The following is a 19626-nucleotide window of genomic DNA, read 5'->3' on the forward strand; positions in this document are numbered from 1 at the left end:
AAACATCTCCGTCTCGGAGCATGCTAAGTAATTACAAGCATAATTAAAAATGGGAATGACATGTTTCTGAAAAGTATCTTGTATTTATTTATGTTACTAAATCATAAACAAATTGTTTATGTTGTAGTTTTTCTGTATCATGAGGTGATTAAATAATTTTGGTATCATGCGTTTTTTTTATCAGTGTAAGGTTTAAATGTTGATGTAGTTTCTTTGATTTGTTTAATCCTTTGCTCTCTATATTCCAGGTTCTGCATTGATTTATACTTTATGATATGCTTTTAAAAATGAACTTTTTATTCAATTTGTTAGATCTGAGATCTCAGTTAAAAGTTTCTTATATAATGGTCAGTTAAACGTTTCCTTTATAATGGTCTATTGTAAATTGTGAAGTTTTTTTTCCAGAAAGCTGCTGAAAAAGCTAAAACAGTCAACCGCCAGGAGAAGGCCAAGCCCAAGACAAATTGGATGGTATTAATAACCCTTTGAATGGAAAACTGGACCTAACGCATGAGCGTCAAGTGTCGTCCCTGATAAGCCTGTGCAGTCTGCCTATACTGGATTGTTGTTTAGAAGAGACCTCCTTTAAATAAAAAGTTTTCCATAAAAACAGATATGATTGTCCTTGATTAATCTGTGTAATCTGAAGAGGCTGATCTGGGATGACACTATGCACATGCATTAAGCCCCCATTTTTACAGAGCACAGCTAAAAATGTTCAAGCTTCTAGCCTTTATTTTAACATCAGAGAACTGTTTAAAGCATCCCTGACTGTGATAGGGAGATAGTTTTTAGTTGTTCTGTATTAAATAATGGTCACAAGGTATCTTAACTGTTAAGTTTGTTTATCATTATGTTAAGATATTGTTCATCATTTGTTGTATCAAAAAAAACAACACTTGAATTAGATTTGAAACATGATATATTAATTACAAATTGATCTTTCTTATTATATGTATTTGAGTATTTGATGATTTGTTGAATAAATCTTAATTAATGGCACCTTAGATATAAGGCATAATTGACTTGACTGCAAAAAGTGTTTTTAATTACAGACAAAACGAAAGATATAGTATGAAATATAATATTGATTATTCTTCAGGATGATGATGACCATGCACCATTGGTCTCAGAGAATGTCCGGCGACAAGAATTGCTAGCGCAGGAACAGGTGATAGAAGATGATCTTGCACTTATACGGGAGCGGGAGGATCAGATACGGGCGCTAGAGGTAAAAACATGCTAGAGGTTAACACATGCTTGAGGTTAATACATGCTATATGTAAAAAAAAAATGCTAAAGGTAAGCACATGCTTGAGGTAAATACACGCTAGATGTAAACACACATTAGAAGTAAACACATGCCATTGGTAAAAACATGCAAGAGATCAACACATGCCATTGGTAAAAATATGCAAGAGATAAACACATGCCATTGGTAAAAACATGCAAGAGATAAACACATGCCATTTGTAAAACATGCAAGAGATAAACACATGCCATTTGTAAAACATGCAAGAGATAAACACATGCCATTTGTAAAACATGCAAGAGATAAACACATGCCATTTGTAAAACATGCTAGAGGTAAACACATGCTAGAGGTGACCAAAAGCTATAAGTAAACACACACTAGTGATAAACACATGCTAGGGGGAAACACCCCATAGTTTAGCACACTCTAGAGGTTAGCACAAACTGGAGATAAACACATGCTAGAGGTAAACACACACTTGAGATAAAGACACGCTATACGTAACAAACGTTAGAGATAGACATATGAGAGGTAAACAAAAGCTTGAGGTAAACACAAGCTTGAGGTAAACACAAGCTAGAGATAAACACATGTCATAGGTATACACATGCTAGAGGTAAATATACGCTAGAGGTACACACTTGATACAGGTTAACACAATCTAAAGGTTAACGCATGCGTATGTCTGATCAATGTTTGAGTGTGAAAACTGTTAATCTCCCATCCGTTGTTTTGTCGTTTGTGGGAATAATTGAAATAAAGCACTTAAAGAAGACTGAAATTCTGAATATAAAATATGTGAAAATATTAAAAAGAATAGCAAAAAAAAACTCAAATGTTCTTCAGATTGCATAACTAAGAAAGTACTTTAAATAGTTGATGAAAATGGGAAGGTGGATAGATGGCTCAAAAAGGGGAAATGCACTTATTATAAGTTTTTTTGTGGCATTTGCTGTGAATGGAACATGGTATGTGTATTAAAGGTGTATTGAATACTCAAGTTATTTCTGTTTTTTGTGGTACTGAATTAGAGGTTTGCTTGGGTTACAGAAATATAAAAAAAATATCTAAAATAAGAAATCTGCTTTACTTAATAATACTTTTTCTAGGTTACTTAAACTTATGGAAACCCTGTGTTTGCTTTGGAACCATAAACCCTGTAGAGGATTGAAGTTTTTTATGTGCAAAGCTCTGGTTAAAAGTGTAATAAGTATTCTATTGGGATGTTTGTTAGATTGAAAAGATGCAAACAAGTCAACAGTTACTTAATTTTATAAGCTTGGCTGTTTTTGGAGAAAACCCAAGGTATTGTCATAGCCAGCTCGGCGTCCGACGTCCGCATCGTGCTAAAACCTTTACATTTTGTTAAGGTTTTGAACATTGGCTCTTAAATAAAAGTGCTTCAACCTACAACTTTAAAACTTCACATGTAGCTGCACCTTGATGAGTTCTACATGCCGCGCCCATTTTTGGGTCACTAGGTCAAAGGTCAAGGTCACTATGACCTCTAAAAAGATTTAAAAAAATTCTGACAAGCTTTCATTTATTAAAAACTGCACCTGCAGCTGAGCGTGGCACCCGTTATGCGGTGCTCTTGTTATAACTGACATTGAGGGGAAATGCAAAGTGTAAAGATCATAATAAATGGTTCATTATTTAGAGTCACTGCCCTATGTCTAATTTTCTTAAACTGACAATAACTAGGGAGACATTTTGGATGTGAACGAGATTTTCCGGGACCTTGGTGCAATGATTCACGAGCAAGGGGAACAAATAGATACAATTGAGGCAAATGTCGAGCGGGCTGCAACACATGTAGAGGAGGGCAGGGAACAGCTGACAAAGGCTGCCACTTATCAGGTGAGCCACATGTTCAGAATGTTACACAGACTGTTCAGCTGCCACTTATCATGTGAGCCACATGTTCAGAATGTTACACAGACTGTTTGGCTGCCACTTATCAGGTGAGCCACATGGTCTAAATGTTACACAGACTGTTTGGCTGCCAGTTATCAAGTGCGCCACATGTTCACAATGTTACACAGACGGTTTGGCTGCCACTTATCAGGTGAGCCGCATGATCACAATGTTACACAGACTGTTTGGCTGCCACTTATTAGGTGAGCCACATGTTCACAATATTACACAGACTGTTTGGCTGCCACTTATCAGGTGAGCCACATGATCACAATATTACATAGACTGTTTGAGTGCCACTTATCAGGTGAGCCACATGTTCACAATATTGCAAAGACGGTTTGACTGCCACTTATCAGGTGAGCCACATGTTCACAATGTTACACAAACGGTTTGACTGCCACTTATCAGGTGAGCCACATGTTCACAATATTACACAGACTGTTTGACTGCCACTTATCAGGTGAGCCACATGTTCACAACGTTACACAGACGGTTTGACTGCCACTTATTAGGTGAGCCACATGTTCACAATGTTACACAGACTGTTTGGCTGCCACTTATCAGGTGAACCACATGTTCACAATGTTACACAGACGGTTTGACTGCCACTTATTAGGTGAGCCACATGTTCACAATGTTACACAGACTGTTTGGCTGCCACTATCAGGTGAGCCACATGTTCACAATATTACACAGACTGTTTGGCTGCCACTGATCAGGTGAGCCACATGTTCACATTATTACTCAGACTGTTTGGCTGCCACTTATCAGGTGAGCCACATGTTCGCAATGTTACACAATCTGTTTGGCTGCCACTTATCAGGTGAGCCACATGTTCACAATATTACACAGATTGTTTGGCTGCCACTTATCAGGTGAGCCACATGTTCACAATATTACACAGACTGTTTGGCTGCCACTTATCAGGTGATCCACATGTTCACAATATTACACAGACTGTTCAGCTGCCACTTCTCAGGTGAGCCATATGTTCAGAATGTTACACAGACTGTTTGACTGCCACTTATCAGGTGAGCCACATGTTCACAATGTTACCAACACTGTTTGGCTGCCACTTATCAGGTGTACATAAAACTAAAAATATGCCATAATGAGGAACCAGTTAATATCAACGTTATGATTTTTTTAAAGTTCACAATTTAAGTGATATAAACATGTTTATAACTCATAGACCAGATTCTTACCAAGTTTTTGAAGTAATACATGCTAAAATGGTTTCCTGTATAAATGTTCTGTATAGTGTGTGCACATGTTGCAAAAGGTGTGTGTACCATAATATTTTTTTGGTTAGGTATTTATTCATAAAACATTATTATTGCTCTTTAATAGATGAGCCACGTTCTGGGAAAACGGGATTTATGCAAGTGAGTTAAGTGTCGTCCAATATTTGCATGTGCAGTCCTCACAGACAAATCTTGGACGACACTTTTGCTGCAACTGGATTTTCTTAAGAAGAGACTTCCTTTAAACGAAAAATACCATAAAAGCCGAAGTGGCTTCCCTCATAAGGGTGTGCGGACTGCACTTGCTGATCTTGACGGCACTTAAGTAATATGTATGAGGCCCTTTTTTCCAGAGCTTGGCTCACATTTATTCACTTATATCAATATCATTATTAATATTTGTGAGCTAAATCATGTAGATACAAGTTTAAAATAAAGTCTTTAAGTTATATGACCGATGGTTTCCTTTAGTAACTTAGTGGTCGTACTTTTTTGCAGAAGAAGTCAAGGAAGAAGCTTTGCTGCATAGTCATGATATTCGTCATCATCGCTGCAATCATAGCCATCATTCTTGCAGTCACCCTGAAGAAATAGCCAAAAACAAACTAGCTCTAGAAATTCTTCAAAAAAATATTTATATTCTGAATATTATTTCAAAAAATTGTATATACAGTAGTGAATCATTTGTTGTATTATAATTTTTTATGAAGATCATTGATACAATCATTCATATTTGTCGTATGGTTGCCTATCTAAGTGACAACTGGATATTTTTTTAATGAATATCTACTTCTAGTGTATATTGTTGATTATGATGATGAAATATGCAAAATGGGATGTATATAGGAATTAGCGTTATACACCGGTTTATCAATATGAGTAATATGTCATGCATGTTTCTAGTTGTTCTCAATGTAATAATTAATTTAGAAACAATTTCAAGAGATACTTTGAACAAATAATGTCTGTTATGATAGTTGATAGTTGAACTTATCATTCCAACGCATTGATATCTGCCTGATATAACGTTGCCAGATATATTTTTTTATATCATGGTCAACAGGAAGTTCTTATATCAGTCATGTGTGGAGGATGCTCATATTACTCGGAATCAATTATAAAGTAGTAATCGTTTTTAGAAAAATCGAATCATATTCAACAAAAAAACAATTTGATACCAATATTTAATATATTTTAAACAAAGATGCAACACAAAAGGCAAAAAATATTTTTTACAAATATTAAGCACGCGTGCTCATGACGTCATTATTTACACATCAAACGACAAAAGTCATATTCTTTTCCGCTAAAACTGCCGCATTTTAGCGATTTTTTTCCATTACTTCTTTAAAATTGGGGACGTATAGGTATGCTTAACAGAAAAACAGGTTACTTGCCATTATTCTAAGCCTTGATATATGACAAAAATATCAGACAGTAACCTGTTGTTCTCTATTTTTCATACCATCGCATCAATTGATATCCTGCTGTAGGAACCATTAGAATGTATTTTTTTCTTATTTTTCTCTCAGAAAATATTCTATCTGCAAAATAACAATATGCTTAAAGCTGGGCTGCACGATTTTGACAAATATTTATGAATTTATATAAAATGTGTAAACAACTTATTATACATATATTTCAATGTAGATTAAAATAAAAGTTCAGAAGAACATGTGTCGAAAAATGCGAAATGAGATTCAGCTCCGGGCGCTTATTTGTCTTTGCTGCATTTTATGAAATTCGTCTTCAATGTATAATATTTCATGCCTATTTTGTGTTCTTGTAACATATTTTTATCAATATATTACAATTTAACACATATAAAAATCGTGCAGTCCCGCTTTAATTCACTGTTTTATCAGTCAAAACTTTTATTAGCTCACCTGTTTGCTCAGGTGAGCTTTTGTGACCGGTCTTTGTCCGTCGTCTGTCCATTCGTCCAAATTTCGGAAACACTCTAGAGGCCACATTTATTGTCCGATCTTTATGAAACTTGGTCAGAAGTTTTTATTCCAATGATATCTCGATCGAGTTCGAAACTGGGTCATGCTGTGTCAAAAACTTGGTCACTAAGTCAAAAAAAATAAAAACCTTGTAAACACTGTAGAAGTCACATTTCATGCCCAATCTTCATTTTACTTTGTCAAAATGTTTGCCTTAATGTTATGTTGGTTGAGTTCAAAAGTGGTTCCGATCCGTTGAAAAACATGGCCGCCATTGGGCGGGGCAGTTTTCCTTATTTGGCTATAGAGAAACCTTGTAAACACTCTAGAAGTCACAATTTTTGCCAATCATCATGAAAGTTGGTTAAAACATTGGTTTTATTGATATATCTGATGAGTTTGAAAACAGTCCAGATGAAAAAACATGGCCGCCAGTTGGCGGCGCATTTTTCTCTATATGTATATAGTGAAAACATGTGAACACGCTAGAAGTCACATTTTTGGCCCAATTTTCATGAAGTTTGGTCAAAATATTAGCCTTAATGATATGTTGGTTGAGTTCAAAAGTGGTTCCGGTCCGTTGAATAACATGGCCGCCAGTGGGCAGGGCAGTTTTCCTTATTTGGCTATAGAGAAACCTTGTTAACACTGAAGAAGTCACAATTTTTGCCCAATGATCATGAAAGTTGGTCAAAACATTGGTTTTATTGATATCTCGGAAGAGATTGAAAATGGCCCAGATTGGTGAAAAAACATTGCCGCCAGTGGGCGGGTCATTTTTTTCTATATGTATATCGTGAAAACATGTGAATACTCTAGAAGTCCCATTTTTGGCCCAATTCTCATGAAATTTGGGCAGAACATTTGTTTCCTTGATGCAAGAGTTGAGTTCGAAAATGGTTCCGGTCAATTGAATAACATGGCTGCCGGGGGGGGGGGGCAGTTTTCTTATATTTATATAGTAAAAAAATCTTGTGAACACTTTAGAAGTCACATTATTTGTCTAATCATCATGAAACTTGGTGAAAAGATTGGTTTCATATATATCTCAGATGAGTTCGCAAATGGTCCCTATCGGTTAAAAAAGATGGCCGCCAGGGGGGTGGGGCAGTTTACCTTATGTGACTAGAGAGAAATCTTGTGATCGAACACTATAGAAGTCACATTTTTTGCCTTATCATAGTGAAACTTAGTCAATACATTGGTTTTATTGATTTCTAGGACAAGTTGGAAAATGGCTCAGATCGGTTAAACACAGTTTTTAGCTTACCTGATTGCTCAGGTGAAGTTTTAGGATTGGTCTTAGTCTGCCGTCCGTCCCTCCACATTTGGTTTGTAAACACTCACATTTCTCGAGCATTCTTTATCAAAGTTGCTGAAAGATCACAGTCAATTTTGATAATGAGCAAAATCACATAATTAATGCCATAATTATTGCCCTTAGATTGTCCAAATTTTCATAATATTGTACAAAATCCTTGTAGACACTCAAGAGGTCACAATTTTGTTTCAGATTTTATGAATCTTGGTCATAATATTTATTTTTGTAAGCAAAGTTCGATGTTTGGTTAGGGGGGTGAACTCAAAGTAAAGGTAACCAGGTCAAATCTTACAAAAACAAAAACACTCCATGCGCCAGAGTTTTTGTTCAATAATGACGAAACTTGACCCGGATGTTTGTCTGGGCAATATCTAGGTAAAGTTTGACATTTGGTAAAGATTGAATGAACCGACTCCTCTCAGGTCAGCGAACTAGGGCCATCTTGGCCCTCTTGTTCTCTTGCATGCCTTCATGGCAAGGATGCGCAAATGTCCAATTAAAAAACAAGTGGAATGTCTGTCATATTTTGTTTTAGTTTTAAAACTATAATGGCATAATAAATTGCTGCTTCCTCATTGGAAAAGGAATACTTAATATATTGTTCATTATATTATAATATTATTTCAATTTGTCTAAGCCCTTCTTTTTAGATAATATATCTTAAAATGTTCTGTATGGATTCCTTCTTTTTATGCCCGCTTTTCGAAGAAAAGGTGGCATATCGTGATCAGAATGTCCGTCTGTCTGTCTTTCCGTCACACTTTGCGTTTAGGTTTCAAAAAATGCTAATAACTTCTACGTCCCTTGAGATATAACCTTCATACTTGGTATGCATGTGTATATGGACAAGGCCTTTCCATACGCACACATTTTTTAACCCCTGTGACCTTGACCTTGAACTTAGGGTCCGTGTTAAGGTTTCAAAATCTGCGTTTAGGTTTTGAAAAATGCTCATAACTTCTATGTCCCTTGAGATATAACCTTCATATTTGGTATGCATGTGTATATGGACAAGGCCTTTCCATCTGCACACAAATTTTGACCCCTGTGACCTTGACCTTAAACTAAGGGTCGGCGTTTAGGTTTCGAAATCTGTGTTTTGGTTTCGAACAACAGTTTACTTGCATTTTGGTGCATCTTGCTTAGCTGTGTTATACTCGTTGAGATGTGAACATATTCAGATGTCAATGCTCTAATTATCTGTGTTTGATAATGTATGTGATATTAAATTGATTTAAATTATTGTATACTGTTATACTAGTATTTGTAATAAATGCAAAACTAAGTCATTCATTACCAGTTTGTCAAGTTTCCAACTATCTTCCTATGATTTTTGGCACAATGAGAAGGGCCACAGGTATGTTATATCACTGTCTCTTTGAAAGAAAATGTTTAACGATCATCAATTTCTATCATTCAATGATAACATCGTAAACGTCCACGATTTTACTGTTGTTCACACAATTATACATATATTCTTCTTATTGATTTACAACATATTAAGTGAAAACTTTATCCTAAGCTTTCATGTTTTTTTTAGCTCACCTGAACACAATGTGCTCATGGTGAGCTTTTGTGATCATGTTTTATCCGTCGTGCGTTGAGCATCGTGCTTCACATATTTGCATTGTTAACACTCTAAAAGCCACATAAGATATCGGATCTTAATGAAACTTTGTCCCAATGATTTCTTGGACGACTTAGAAAATGGTTCTGGTTGGTTGAAAAGCATTGCCACAAGGGGTTATATTTCCTTATATGGCCATAGTACAACCTTGTGTACACTCTGGAGAGCACATTTATTGTCAAATTTTCATATTACTTGTTAAGAATATATTATTCCAAATTATATATTTGATGAATTCGAAAATGGTTCCGACTGGTGGAAAGACATGGCCACCAGGGGGTGGGGCATTTTCCTTATATCAAAGAATTACTAGTAGTTTAGCCTTCAGATTCGACAGAACCATAATTTCTTTCTTCTTGCTTCCTTGTTAAAACTATAAAGCAACACATGCGAAAGACAAGAAAATCTTACCGAATATGAGGTTTGAGATTTTTTTAAATTTGCCAGACCTTGCAAAAATTTTACCGGCTATTGTTCATTTTTTACCTAACAATAGAAAATGCCCTTTACAGAGTTTATTTGTATTATAATTACGATCGCACTGTTTAACAGTTCTAAAAATGGCAACTAAATTTTAACCTTTTCTATGTCAACATATGATAAAACCAGATAATGTTCACTAAAAAGTAAAGAGAGCTCTTTGATCAATATAAAAAAGTTGCAGTATTGAACTGGTTCCAAGATTCGAGCTTGGAGTTGGTTACGTCACCAGCAAAGATAGGAAGGTCGACTTGTTGGTAAAATCCGTTTTATTTTAAATTTAAAAAATCAATCGAAGTAATATAAAGATAAATTAGTCCGTCCTTTTTTAACGTATTCATTGTCTCTTTTTAATTTAAACAATAACACATTTTTACATATTTTTATGCCCCCCTTCGAAGAAGAGGGGGTATATTGCTTTGCTCATGTCGGTCGGTCCGTCCACCAGGTGGTTGTCAGACGATAACTCAAGAACGCTTGGGCTTAGGATCATGAAACTTCATAGGTACATTGATCATGACTGGCAGATGACCCCTATTGATTTTGAGGTCACTAGGTCAAAGGTCAAGGTCACAGTGACCCGAAATAGTAAAATGGTTTTTGAATGATAACTCAAGAACGCATACGCCTAGGATCATGAAACTTCATGGGTAGATTGATCATGACTCGCAGATGACCCCTAATGATTTTGAGGTCACTAGGTCAAAGGTCAAGGTCACGGTGACCCGAAATAGTCAAATGGTTTCCGTATGATAACTCAAGAATGCATACGCCTAGGATCATGAAACTTCATGGGTAGATTGATCATAACTCGCAGATGACCCCTATTGATTTTGAGGTCACTAGGTGAAAGGCCAAGGTCACGGTGACCCGAAATAGTAAAATGGTTTTCGGATGATAACTCAAGAACGCATATGCCTAGGATCATGAAACTTCACAGGTTGATTGATCATGACTCGCAGATGACCCCTATTGATTTTGAGGTCACAAGGTCAAAGGTCAAGGTCACGGTGACCCGAAATAGTAAAATGATTTTCGGATGATAACTCAAGAACGCTTTTGCCTAGGATCATGACACTTCATAGGTACATTGATCGTGACTCACAGATGACCCCTATTGATTTTCAGGTCACTAGGTCAAAGGTCAAGGTCACAGTGACAAAAAACGTATTTACACAATGGCTGCCACTACAACGGACAGCCCATATGGGGGGCATGCATGTTTTACAAACAGCCCTTGTTTTGTCGGACACGAGGGCACTTTTGGAAATAACATCGCATGGGAGAGGCTATATTTAATTACGGATCCTCATGGAACTTGGTCAGAAGATTTCCTTATGAGCTCTTGGACAAGTTTGAAAACAGCTCCGGTTGGTTGAAAGCAGGGCCGCTAGGAGGCCCGGGCATTTTTCTTTATATGGCTATAGTAAAACCTTGTTGACACTCTAGAGGCCACATTTATAGTCCGATATTCATGAAACTGGTCAGAATATTTGTCTCAATGATATATTGGTCGAGTTCGAAGATGGTTCCGGTTGGCAAAAAATCATGGCCGCCAGGGGGCGGGGCATTTCCCCTTATATGGCAAATCTTCATAAAACTTGTTCAAAACAATTGTTCATGATATACCGGTATATCTTGGATGAGTTAAAAAATAGTCCTGGTTTGTTGAAAAACATGGCCGTTAGGGGTAAAGCCTTTTTTCTTTTAATATGGCTGTCGTAAAACATTTTATAAACTCTTCAAGTCACATTTTAGCCCAGTATTTATTGAAATTGATCTGACCATTTTATGTAATCATATCTTGGATTAATTTGAAAATGGTTCCAGTCTGTTGAAAAACCTGGCCGCCTGTGGTGGGGACATTTTTTATGCTCCCCCCAAAAATTTTTTTGGGGGAGCATATAGTTGCCGCTTCATCTGTCCGTCCGTGTGTCCGTCCGTGCACAATTTTTGTCTGGGCTATTTCTCAGCAACTAATGACCGGAATTCAATTAAACTTTATTGGAAGCTTCACTACCAAGAGGAGCTGTGCATATTATCAGTGGGTTCTGGTCGGATGATTTTTCACAGAGTTATGGCCCTTTGAAATTTTCCATTAACTGTACATATAGTGCAATTCTTGTCCGGGCTATTTCTCAGCAATTTATTACGGGAATTCAATGAAACTTTATGGGAAGCTTCACTACCAACAGGAGATGTGCATATTATCAGCCGGTTATGGTCGGATGATTATTCACAGAGTTATGGCCCTTTGAAATTTTCCATTGTACATATAGTGCAATTCTTGTCCGAGCTATTTCTCAGCAACTTATCATGGGAATTCAATGAAACTTTATAGGAAGCTTCACTACCAACAGGAGATGTGCATAATTATTATCTGCCAGTTATGGTCGGATGATTTTTCACAGAGTTATGGCCCTTTGAAATTTTCTATAAACTGTACATATAGTGCAATTCTTGTCTGTGCTATTTCTCCTCAACTACTGACTGGACTTCAATGAAGCTTTATGGGAAGCTTAACTACCCTGAGGAGATGCGCATGTTATAAGTGGGTTCTGGTTAGATGATTTATTTAGAGAGTTATGGCCCTTTAAAAAATTTAAGTTGCTTAACCATCCATGGTATTATTTTGTCCAAAGTTATGCCCCTCAAGACGTTTCCTTTTATCTGAATATATAGTGCAATATTGTGACAAAAAAATCTTTGGGGAGCATCACCCGTCTCCGACGGTTTCTTGTATTCAATTATGCAGGGTTGGATGAAATCCCTTGCAAAAAGTTAACCCACTTTCATACCAAAACACACTTAAACCAACATAAAACTGTGTTTTTTCTAAGTTTTTCTGAGCGGAAGTTGGTTTTTGCTAATAAAAGCGAGTTTTATGTGAGCTAAACTGTGCTAAACTGAGTTTAAAGTTGGTTTTTTAAAGAAGATGTGTGTTAAAGCGAGTTTTTTTGCTGTAAGAAGTTGGTTTTTTATGTGTCAAAAGTGAGTCTTTTTATTTATGAGTTGGTTTATGTGTGTTTAAGTGTGTCTTTTTGTTTCATAAGCGAGTCTTTTACAACAGAAGTGGGTCTTTTTATAAACAGAAGTGGGTTTAAGCGAGTTTAAGTTGGTCTTTTTATAAATAATTTGAAAGCCGCAACAAGGCTAAAAGACTCACTTTTACACACTTTTCAATAAGTTGGTCTTTTGTTTATTAACATAACTCAACAATAAAACAATAATTCTTCAACTAGGTCTTTGTTTCATGTTTATAGCCATATATTATCAAGGTGAATTGTAAAGGGGCTTTTTTACAGCTTGTTTGCCATTGCACCTTTTGTACATTTGTGGGTTCCCCATAATTTTAAGGAAATATTGGATAAAAATTGCTCTTTCAGAACATCACAGGTTCACAGATACTATAAAAAATGTTAAAATGTTCAAACTTAGTTTTATACCTGAATATGAAATTGTTTGTATTTCACTTTGAATCAATACATAAATATTAAATATATTATAAGAACAATCACACATCTATAAAAAAAGTGAATACTTCCATTTAATTCATGTTCTTTGGAGAATTCAATAGACTTACAGTGTGTTTTTTTATTCATTTTTTGAGGGGGAGGGTGACACTGTTCCTATAATAAATAAAACTAGTTTCAGTGTGAAAGTGTTGATTAATATATGGAAACTTATGTGGGCTTGCCAGCATCAATTATATCTCCTCAACATAAAAACAATAACTATTGTAACTTTCTTATACTGATATTTAACCCCAATACAATTAATGTCTACCACATTGACCTTTAACATACAATTTAAAAGGCAATAAAAATAAATAATATTTATAATATTATTATTTGCTAACACCATTCAGCATGTTATATTGAAATATTCACAATTGAATATAATATGCTAAGTGTGCTGTGTATTATTCAATAAATACATATATGTTGGTGTTGAAATCAGTAGATATTTCTCAGATTTAGTAATTGGCTGACACATAAGAGATTAGCCCCCCCCCCCCCATTAAATCATAAACATTAATCCATATCACATTATCAGTGCTCCATCTATAGGCCTAACAAAGGGGTGTTGATAGACTTTTGATTGGCTGAGCCACCATCTATTTGAAAACAAGCGACTTTGATTGGCTGGAGACAGGAAGTTATGTTTTGAAAACAAAGGGGTTTTTCATCAACTGACTTTGAGCTTTAAGGTATAATTGAGTAACATTAAGACTTATAATTCTACGTTAAAATGTCTTGAATAACTTTCAGCATGAAGTATTGTGTGGTGAAAACAATGTGTATTTACTACAATGTGAAAATCAACAATAAGTTTGTTGCAAAGGAGATTCAAAGTGGATGGTTAAAGTGATATGGTCTCATAATTCATCAACTGCCTGTTATCTTGGAATACTGGAGAACAGTTGTTTTAGGTTTGTATTTTCATTTTTACATCACTTTTTTATTTAGTTTTATATTGAATTAATTATGATCATTATCATATTTATGTATTGTCACTGGGAAATGTAAATGGATAAGTATAAATGTAATGCAATTATAAGGAAAAACAACACCATTTGAATAATTATGGTTGTATTTTATGATTATTGTCATCTTAAATGTTATTTATACCTATTTCTGGTCATTAGTGAACAGATTTCTTTCCCACATATTCAATGAAAACTTTTATATTTTAAATTTGAAGGTTAAACTCCCAAGGTGAAATTTACATTGATTGGAAGATTCTTTGGATAGAATATTCCTGCCAAAAGACAGCAGAAGGGGGACTAACTGATGTATGGATTTTGACACCAGATTTTACCCTGCACGAGCAGGCCAACTTGAGAAGATCAGGAGTGGGAAAACCGAGCCCTGTCCTTGACCAAGAAAAGTTGGATTTGTTGAGAGGTAAAACTATACAGGTTTTAGCATTTGAAAGGCGTCACACTTCCGACCAGTCCACACAGCCAAATGAGACCACATATCTTGGTACATTTTCAAACAGTATTTTCTACCACACGTAATTTCTTTTAATTATTTATGACAAGCGTTAAGTCACATGTGATCACAGGATTTAAATTGCAAAAATAAACAAACAAAAACAACAAGCAAACAAACTTGTTTTGATTTAAATTAATAATATTTATAGTAACAAGATATACCATAACAGCAATATTTATCACTTACATTATAAAATATCTTTCAGGACCTGATCTCAAATGAGATCATGCACAAGACGCACCTCAGAAAGGCCATGACAGTATAGTTTTCAGACCTGATTAGCTGGTGACAGCTCTATGAAGTGTTGTTCAACCTACCCTAAGGGGGAGATTCGAGAAGGTCTCCTGATTGCTGAACACTACGCCATGGTTTGTATGATTCTTTTTTTTAGGGAAAAAGGGGATTTAAATATATAGGTGTTCTACTGCCTCCATATTCATTTTGAAACAAACATAATGCAATTAATTCAAATTTGACTCCAGCACATAATCTGTCTTGCGTTAATTTAATACTTCTGCTGAAATTTAAGAGTTACTAAAAATTGTGTTTGTGTATAAAAAAGTTTTGAGAATTTAACACATAGGCAGACAAAAATAACCTCAGTATAAAGTTAACGATCAAGCTCTCATTTTGAACGATATAAAAAATTCAAGCAACAGTAATTTGCCTCCTTGTTTCAAAAACCTCTTTTGAAATTCTTCTAATGTAGATGATGTTAAAATGGGATATCTGAACTGATGATATTGATGTAAAAGTTTATTCCACCAAAATCAAGTCATTCAGATCAGACTTGATTTGGGTGGAATAAACTTCTACATGTTTTTTGAATAATGTAATGTACAGTAAAATCCTGCATTGATTGTTCATATACATTTCAGATGTCATCTCCAAAAAGCTTTTCCTGCCCATATCAACAGTGGAAGAGAACATGAGATGGGCCTTGAGGAGGCTTCGTGTCATGTACTGCGGGGAGAATATATAAACTGTGTAGTGCTGAGCAATATGTTCCTTTGTTCATAGGTGTAAATATGTGTAAAGGGCTATTCCAGGAAAAGATAGGATGAAGGATTCCTTAATGGCGTCATTTTATAAATCCGGTACCACCAATACAGTTAAAAACAATTATTATTTATTTTATCCTCTGTATCACCCCTCACTAACTGAAACTGTATATATCATGGTTCATACCCTTCCTCCCATTTTTACCTGTGGTAGCCCTAAGAGGAGAATGTTATTTATTTTAATTTATTATGTTAAATGTGCTCGCATATTGTAATAATGTATCTTGGGTAGATGTTTTCCTGGTTTTGTTAAAAATGCACTGTAAAAATGTTCACATTATTAGTTTTTTTAATATAAACATATTTTTTTGCAAATTGTGTGTGTCTTTACTTTTTAATCACATGGGGCTTGTAATGATCTGTTGTGATTTTATCTCAAATACCCTTTTTACCATAAAGGTGTAAATATATTTTTTTACAAAGGTTACAGGTCAGACAAGCAAAATTTTATGATCCCTTAAGCGAACAAAATACTCACAAAAACCAACTTAAACACACTATTGTAGACAGAAGTGAGTTTAAGTTGTTTTTTTGTGAGTTTTGGTATGTTGGTTTTTTGTGAGTTTTGGTATGTTGGTTTTTTATGAGTTTTGGTATGTTGGTTTTTTGTGGGTTTTGGTATGTTGGTTTTTTGTGAGTTTTGGTATGTTGGTTTTTGTGAGTCTTTGTAACACACAAAAAACCAACATACCAAAACTCACAAAAAACCAACTTACCAAAACTCACAAAAAACCAACTTACCAAAACCCACATATCTGTAACAAGTGAGTTTTTTCTGTGTTTAACTCAGTTTTAACCAAGTTGGTAAAAATACCCACTTTAAACACAGATAAAACCTACTTACCAAAACTCACAAAAAACCAACATACCGAAACTCACAAAAAACCAACATACCAAAACTCACAAAAAACCAACTTACCAAAACCCACATATGTGTAACAAGTGAGTTTTTTCTGTGTTTAACTCAGTTTTAACCAAGTTGGTAAAAATACCCACTTTAAACACAGAAAAAACCAACTTACCAAAACTCACAAAAACCAACATACCAAAACCCACTAAAAACCAACTGCCAATACCGCTTGGTTTAACACGGATAAAACCCGTGTTAAACTCGAGTTTTACACACTTATTTGGGAAGGGATGGCAGATCTGAACAACAAAGACTTATTAATGACCATCCATATTAGTTGATTTTTAACAGCTAAAACATTTCTGTTGCAAAGATTAGACCAAAATTTTGAATACCAGTGATTTGAAGTTGATTTTTGTAGTTTGTATTGAACTACTGATTATGCATATTTAAAGCAGACCTTCTGTTGTAAGATTGTGTCAAAATTGACAAGACCGCCTTGGTCAATATATTACAGATACATTTATTTTCAGATGTTGCTTCATGCCACTGTCTACAGAGCCTGTCAGATTGTAAGACAAATTTTACATAAAACAACAAAGAGTCAAAACAATGTGACAGTACTGCAAAAAACAGAGTCAAAAAATTACATTTGAAAAGTTCACGTTACGACATGCATTTCTGAAAGATTGACCAAATGTGAAACAAGATTTGAACCTCATAATTCACTTTGTCTGATAGGTTCTTAAGAGGTTGGCGGAGTTTTGCAAGCAAAAAATATATTGGATGATTTATTTGTCCCATATTTACATTATTTCACCACAGGAAATTTGTTCTTTTTCTGTGTGATTAATTACTCTTTGCTTAGAATACTATCAAAGCCTAGTTTGAAATGCAACTTTTAATATTTGACAAAATTGAAAACAGATGAATCTGTGATCAAGTGACATTTGAAGATAGCAGCCTGACTCAAGACCATGTTTTTCTTGATAAAAACTTGCTTTAAATATTTCTTAACTGATGATAAATCGCTAATTTGAGATGAACAGTTTTTATTATGGTTGCAAGAAAGACAACGATGCCTCGAAATCAAAAGGGCCGTAAACGATCTTTTACAAAGGCAATAAAGAAAAAACATATAATTGCACTGTCAAATATGTCCAAGTTTGATGATGTGTTAAGATCGACACACTAACAACATATATCATGGTAAAGTTTGGAATATATTAATGAAAATTCCTGGATAAAACTTAAAAAAAAGCTTAAAAAAATTAATAGATTTATTCGAAATAATTGAGCCTCACTTTGCGAAAACAGGACTTAATTCATGATCGAAAAGTATTGTGGAATGCACAGGCTGATATGGGATGACACTTTATGCTCATGCATTAAGCCCCTTTTTCTTGAGGCGTATATAATGAAAGATCAAACTTGCTGTGACACAGCACAAATCCCTTCCTGTCTTCTCAGTGTCCCTGTTCATTACAGACCCTTAATAGTATATGAAATACTTTGGTATAAACAAACTGTTGTACAATTAAATTTGCGATATGGCTTTGTTTGTTTTATTCCAAATTGTATAACCATTTCTCATAAATTTGGGTATAAATATGCATTTCAATCTATGTGCTATTATACATTCTATATCAGGTATGATAATAATTCAACATACAATGTTTACGCATGAAGTATATGCTATGATAACACATTCAATGTCAGGAACGATAACACATTCAATATGATAAAACATTAATTGGCAAGTTAGATTATATTCTTCGTGTCAACATATGCAATTTCAGGTATGCTATTCAATATCAAGAGATAGAACACATTCAGTGTTAGCTATTTTAAAACATTGAATGGTATTTATGATACCATTTATAATGATCTCTGTCAGGTATTATCAATTTCATCTTTGAAAACATGTTCTACATGTATGCAGAGTAATATAATACATGTATATTCAATGTCAAGATAACGTATTCAATGTCATACATGATAACACATTCTATGTCAGGTGTCATAACAAATTTAATGTCGGGAGTTATAACATATTAAATGTCAAGACTGAAAACACATTCAATTTCAGGTTGATTACATATTCTATGTCAGATATGGTAACATATTCTATGTCAGATATGGTAACATATTCTATGTCAGGTATGGTAACATATTCTATGTCAGATATGGTAACATATTCAATGTAAGATATGGTAACATATTCAATGTCAGATATGGTAACATATTCTATGTCAGATATGGTAACATATTCTTTGTCAGATATGGTAACATATTCTATGTCAGATATGGTAATATATTCTATGTCAGATATGGTAACATATTCTATGTCAGATATGGTAGCATATTCTATGTCAGATATGGTAACATAAATCTATGTCAGATTGGTAACATATTCTATGTCAGATATGGTAACATATTCTATGTCAGATATGCTAACATATTCTATGTCAGATATCGTAACATATTCTATGTCAGATATGGTAACATATTCTTTGTCAGTTATGGTAACATATTCTATGTCAGATATGGTAACATAATATAAGCAAATATGGTTACATATTCTATGTCAAATATGGTAACATATTCTGTATCAAATATGACAGGTGTGACAATGCTTTAGATGTCTGGAAGCATATTTATCGTCGGGTATGATACTATATACTAAGTGAGGTATAATAACATAATCGATTTCAGGTATGATTAGGTATTCGATTTCAGGTATGATAACATATTTATTGTAAAGAATGATAATTTTACATTATATGCCAGTTTGATATCATATTCAATATCTGGTTAAATAACATATTTTATGTCAATGTCAAATATGATAGCACATTCTAAAAATGTTAAAATACCGCTGAGAGCTTATTGGCAATAAAGTGACCATCAAGGATGATGTTG

At 34.6% G+C, this 19626-nt stretch overlaps 1 protein-coding gene and 1 long non-coding RNA gene across 13 annotated transcripts in view; both read left to right on the forward strand.

The window, feature by feature from the left end:
* The window catches only part of LOC127831076 (syntaxin-7-like), a 28080-nt gene extending 19101 nt beyond the window's left edge, over positions 1–8979 (forward strand). For all 12 annotated transcript variants that reach the window (XM_052356134.1, XM_052356109.1, XM_052356096.1 and 9 more), the window contains exons 7-10: positions 406–471; positions 1103–1231; positions 2960–3115; positions 4918–8979. In XM_052356134.1, coding sequence (XP_052212094.1) covers positions 406–471; positions 1103–1231; positions 2960–3115; positions 4918–5013 — 447 coding nt within the window. In that variant the 3' untranslated portion in view covers positions 5014–8979. The remainder of the gene's footprint in view (positions 1–405; positions 472–1102; positions 1232–2959; positions 3116–4917) is intronic.
* A 4851-nt stretch (positions 8980–13830) lies between these two features.
* LOC127831279 (uncharacterized) lies at positions 13831–16109 on the forward strand. Its single transcript, XR_008026392.1, has 3 exons — positions 13831–14700; positions 14999–15161; positions 15672–16109. It is a non-coding gene; the product is annotated as an uncharacterized LOC127831279 (long non-coding RNA).
* The last annotated feature ends 3517 nt before the right edge of the window (positions 16110–19626 follow it).

Source organism: Dreissena polymorpha, chromosome 1 (assembly GCF_020536995.1).
Source record: "Dreissena polymorpha isolate Duluth1 chromosome 1, UMN_Dpol_1.0, whole genome shotgun sequence".
In the NCBI taxonomy this organism is placed as follows: Eukaryota; Metazoa; Mollusca; class Bivalvia; order Myida; family Dreissenidae; genus Dreissena; species Dreissena polymorpha.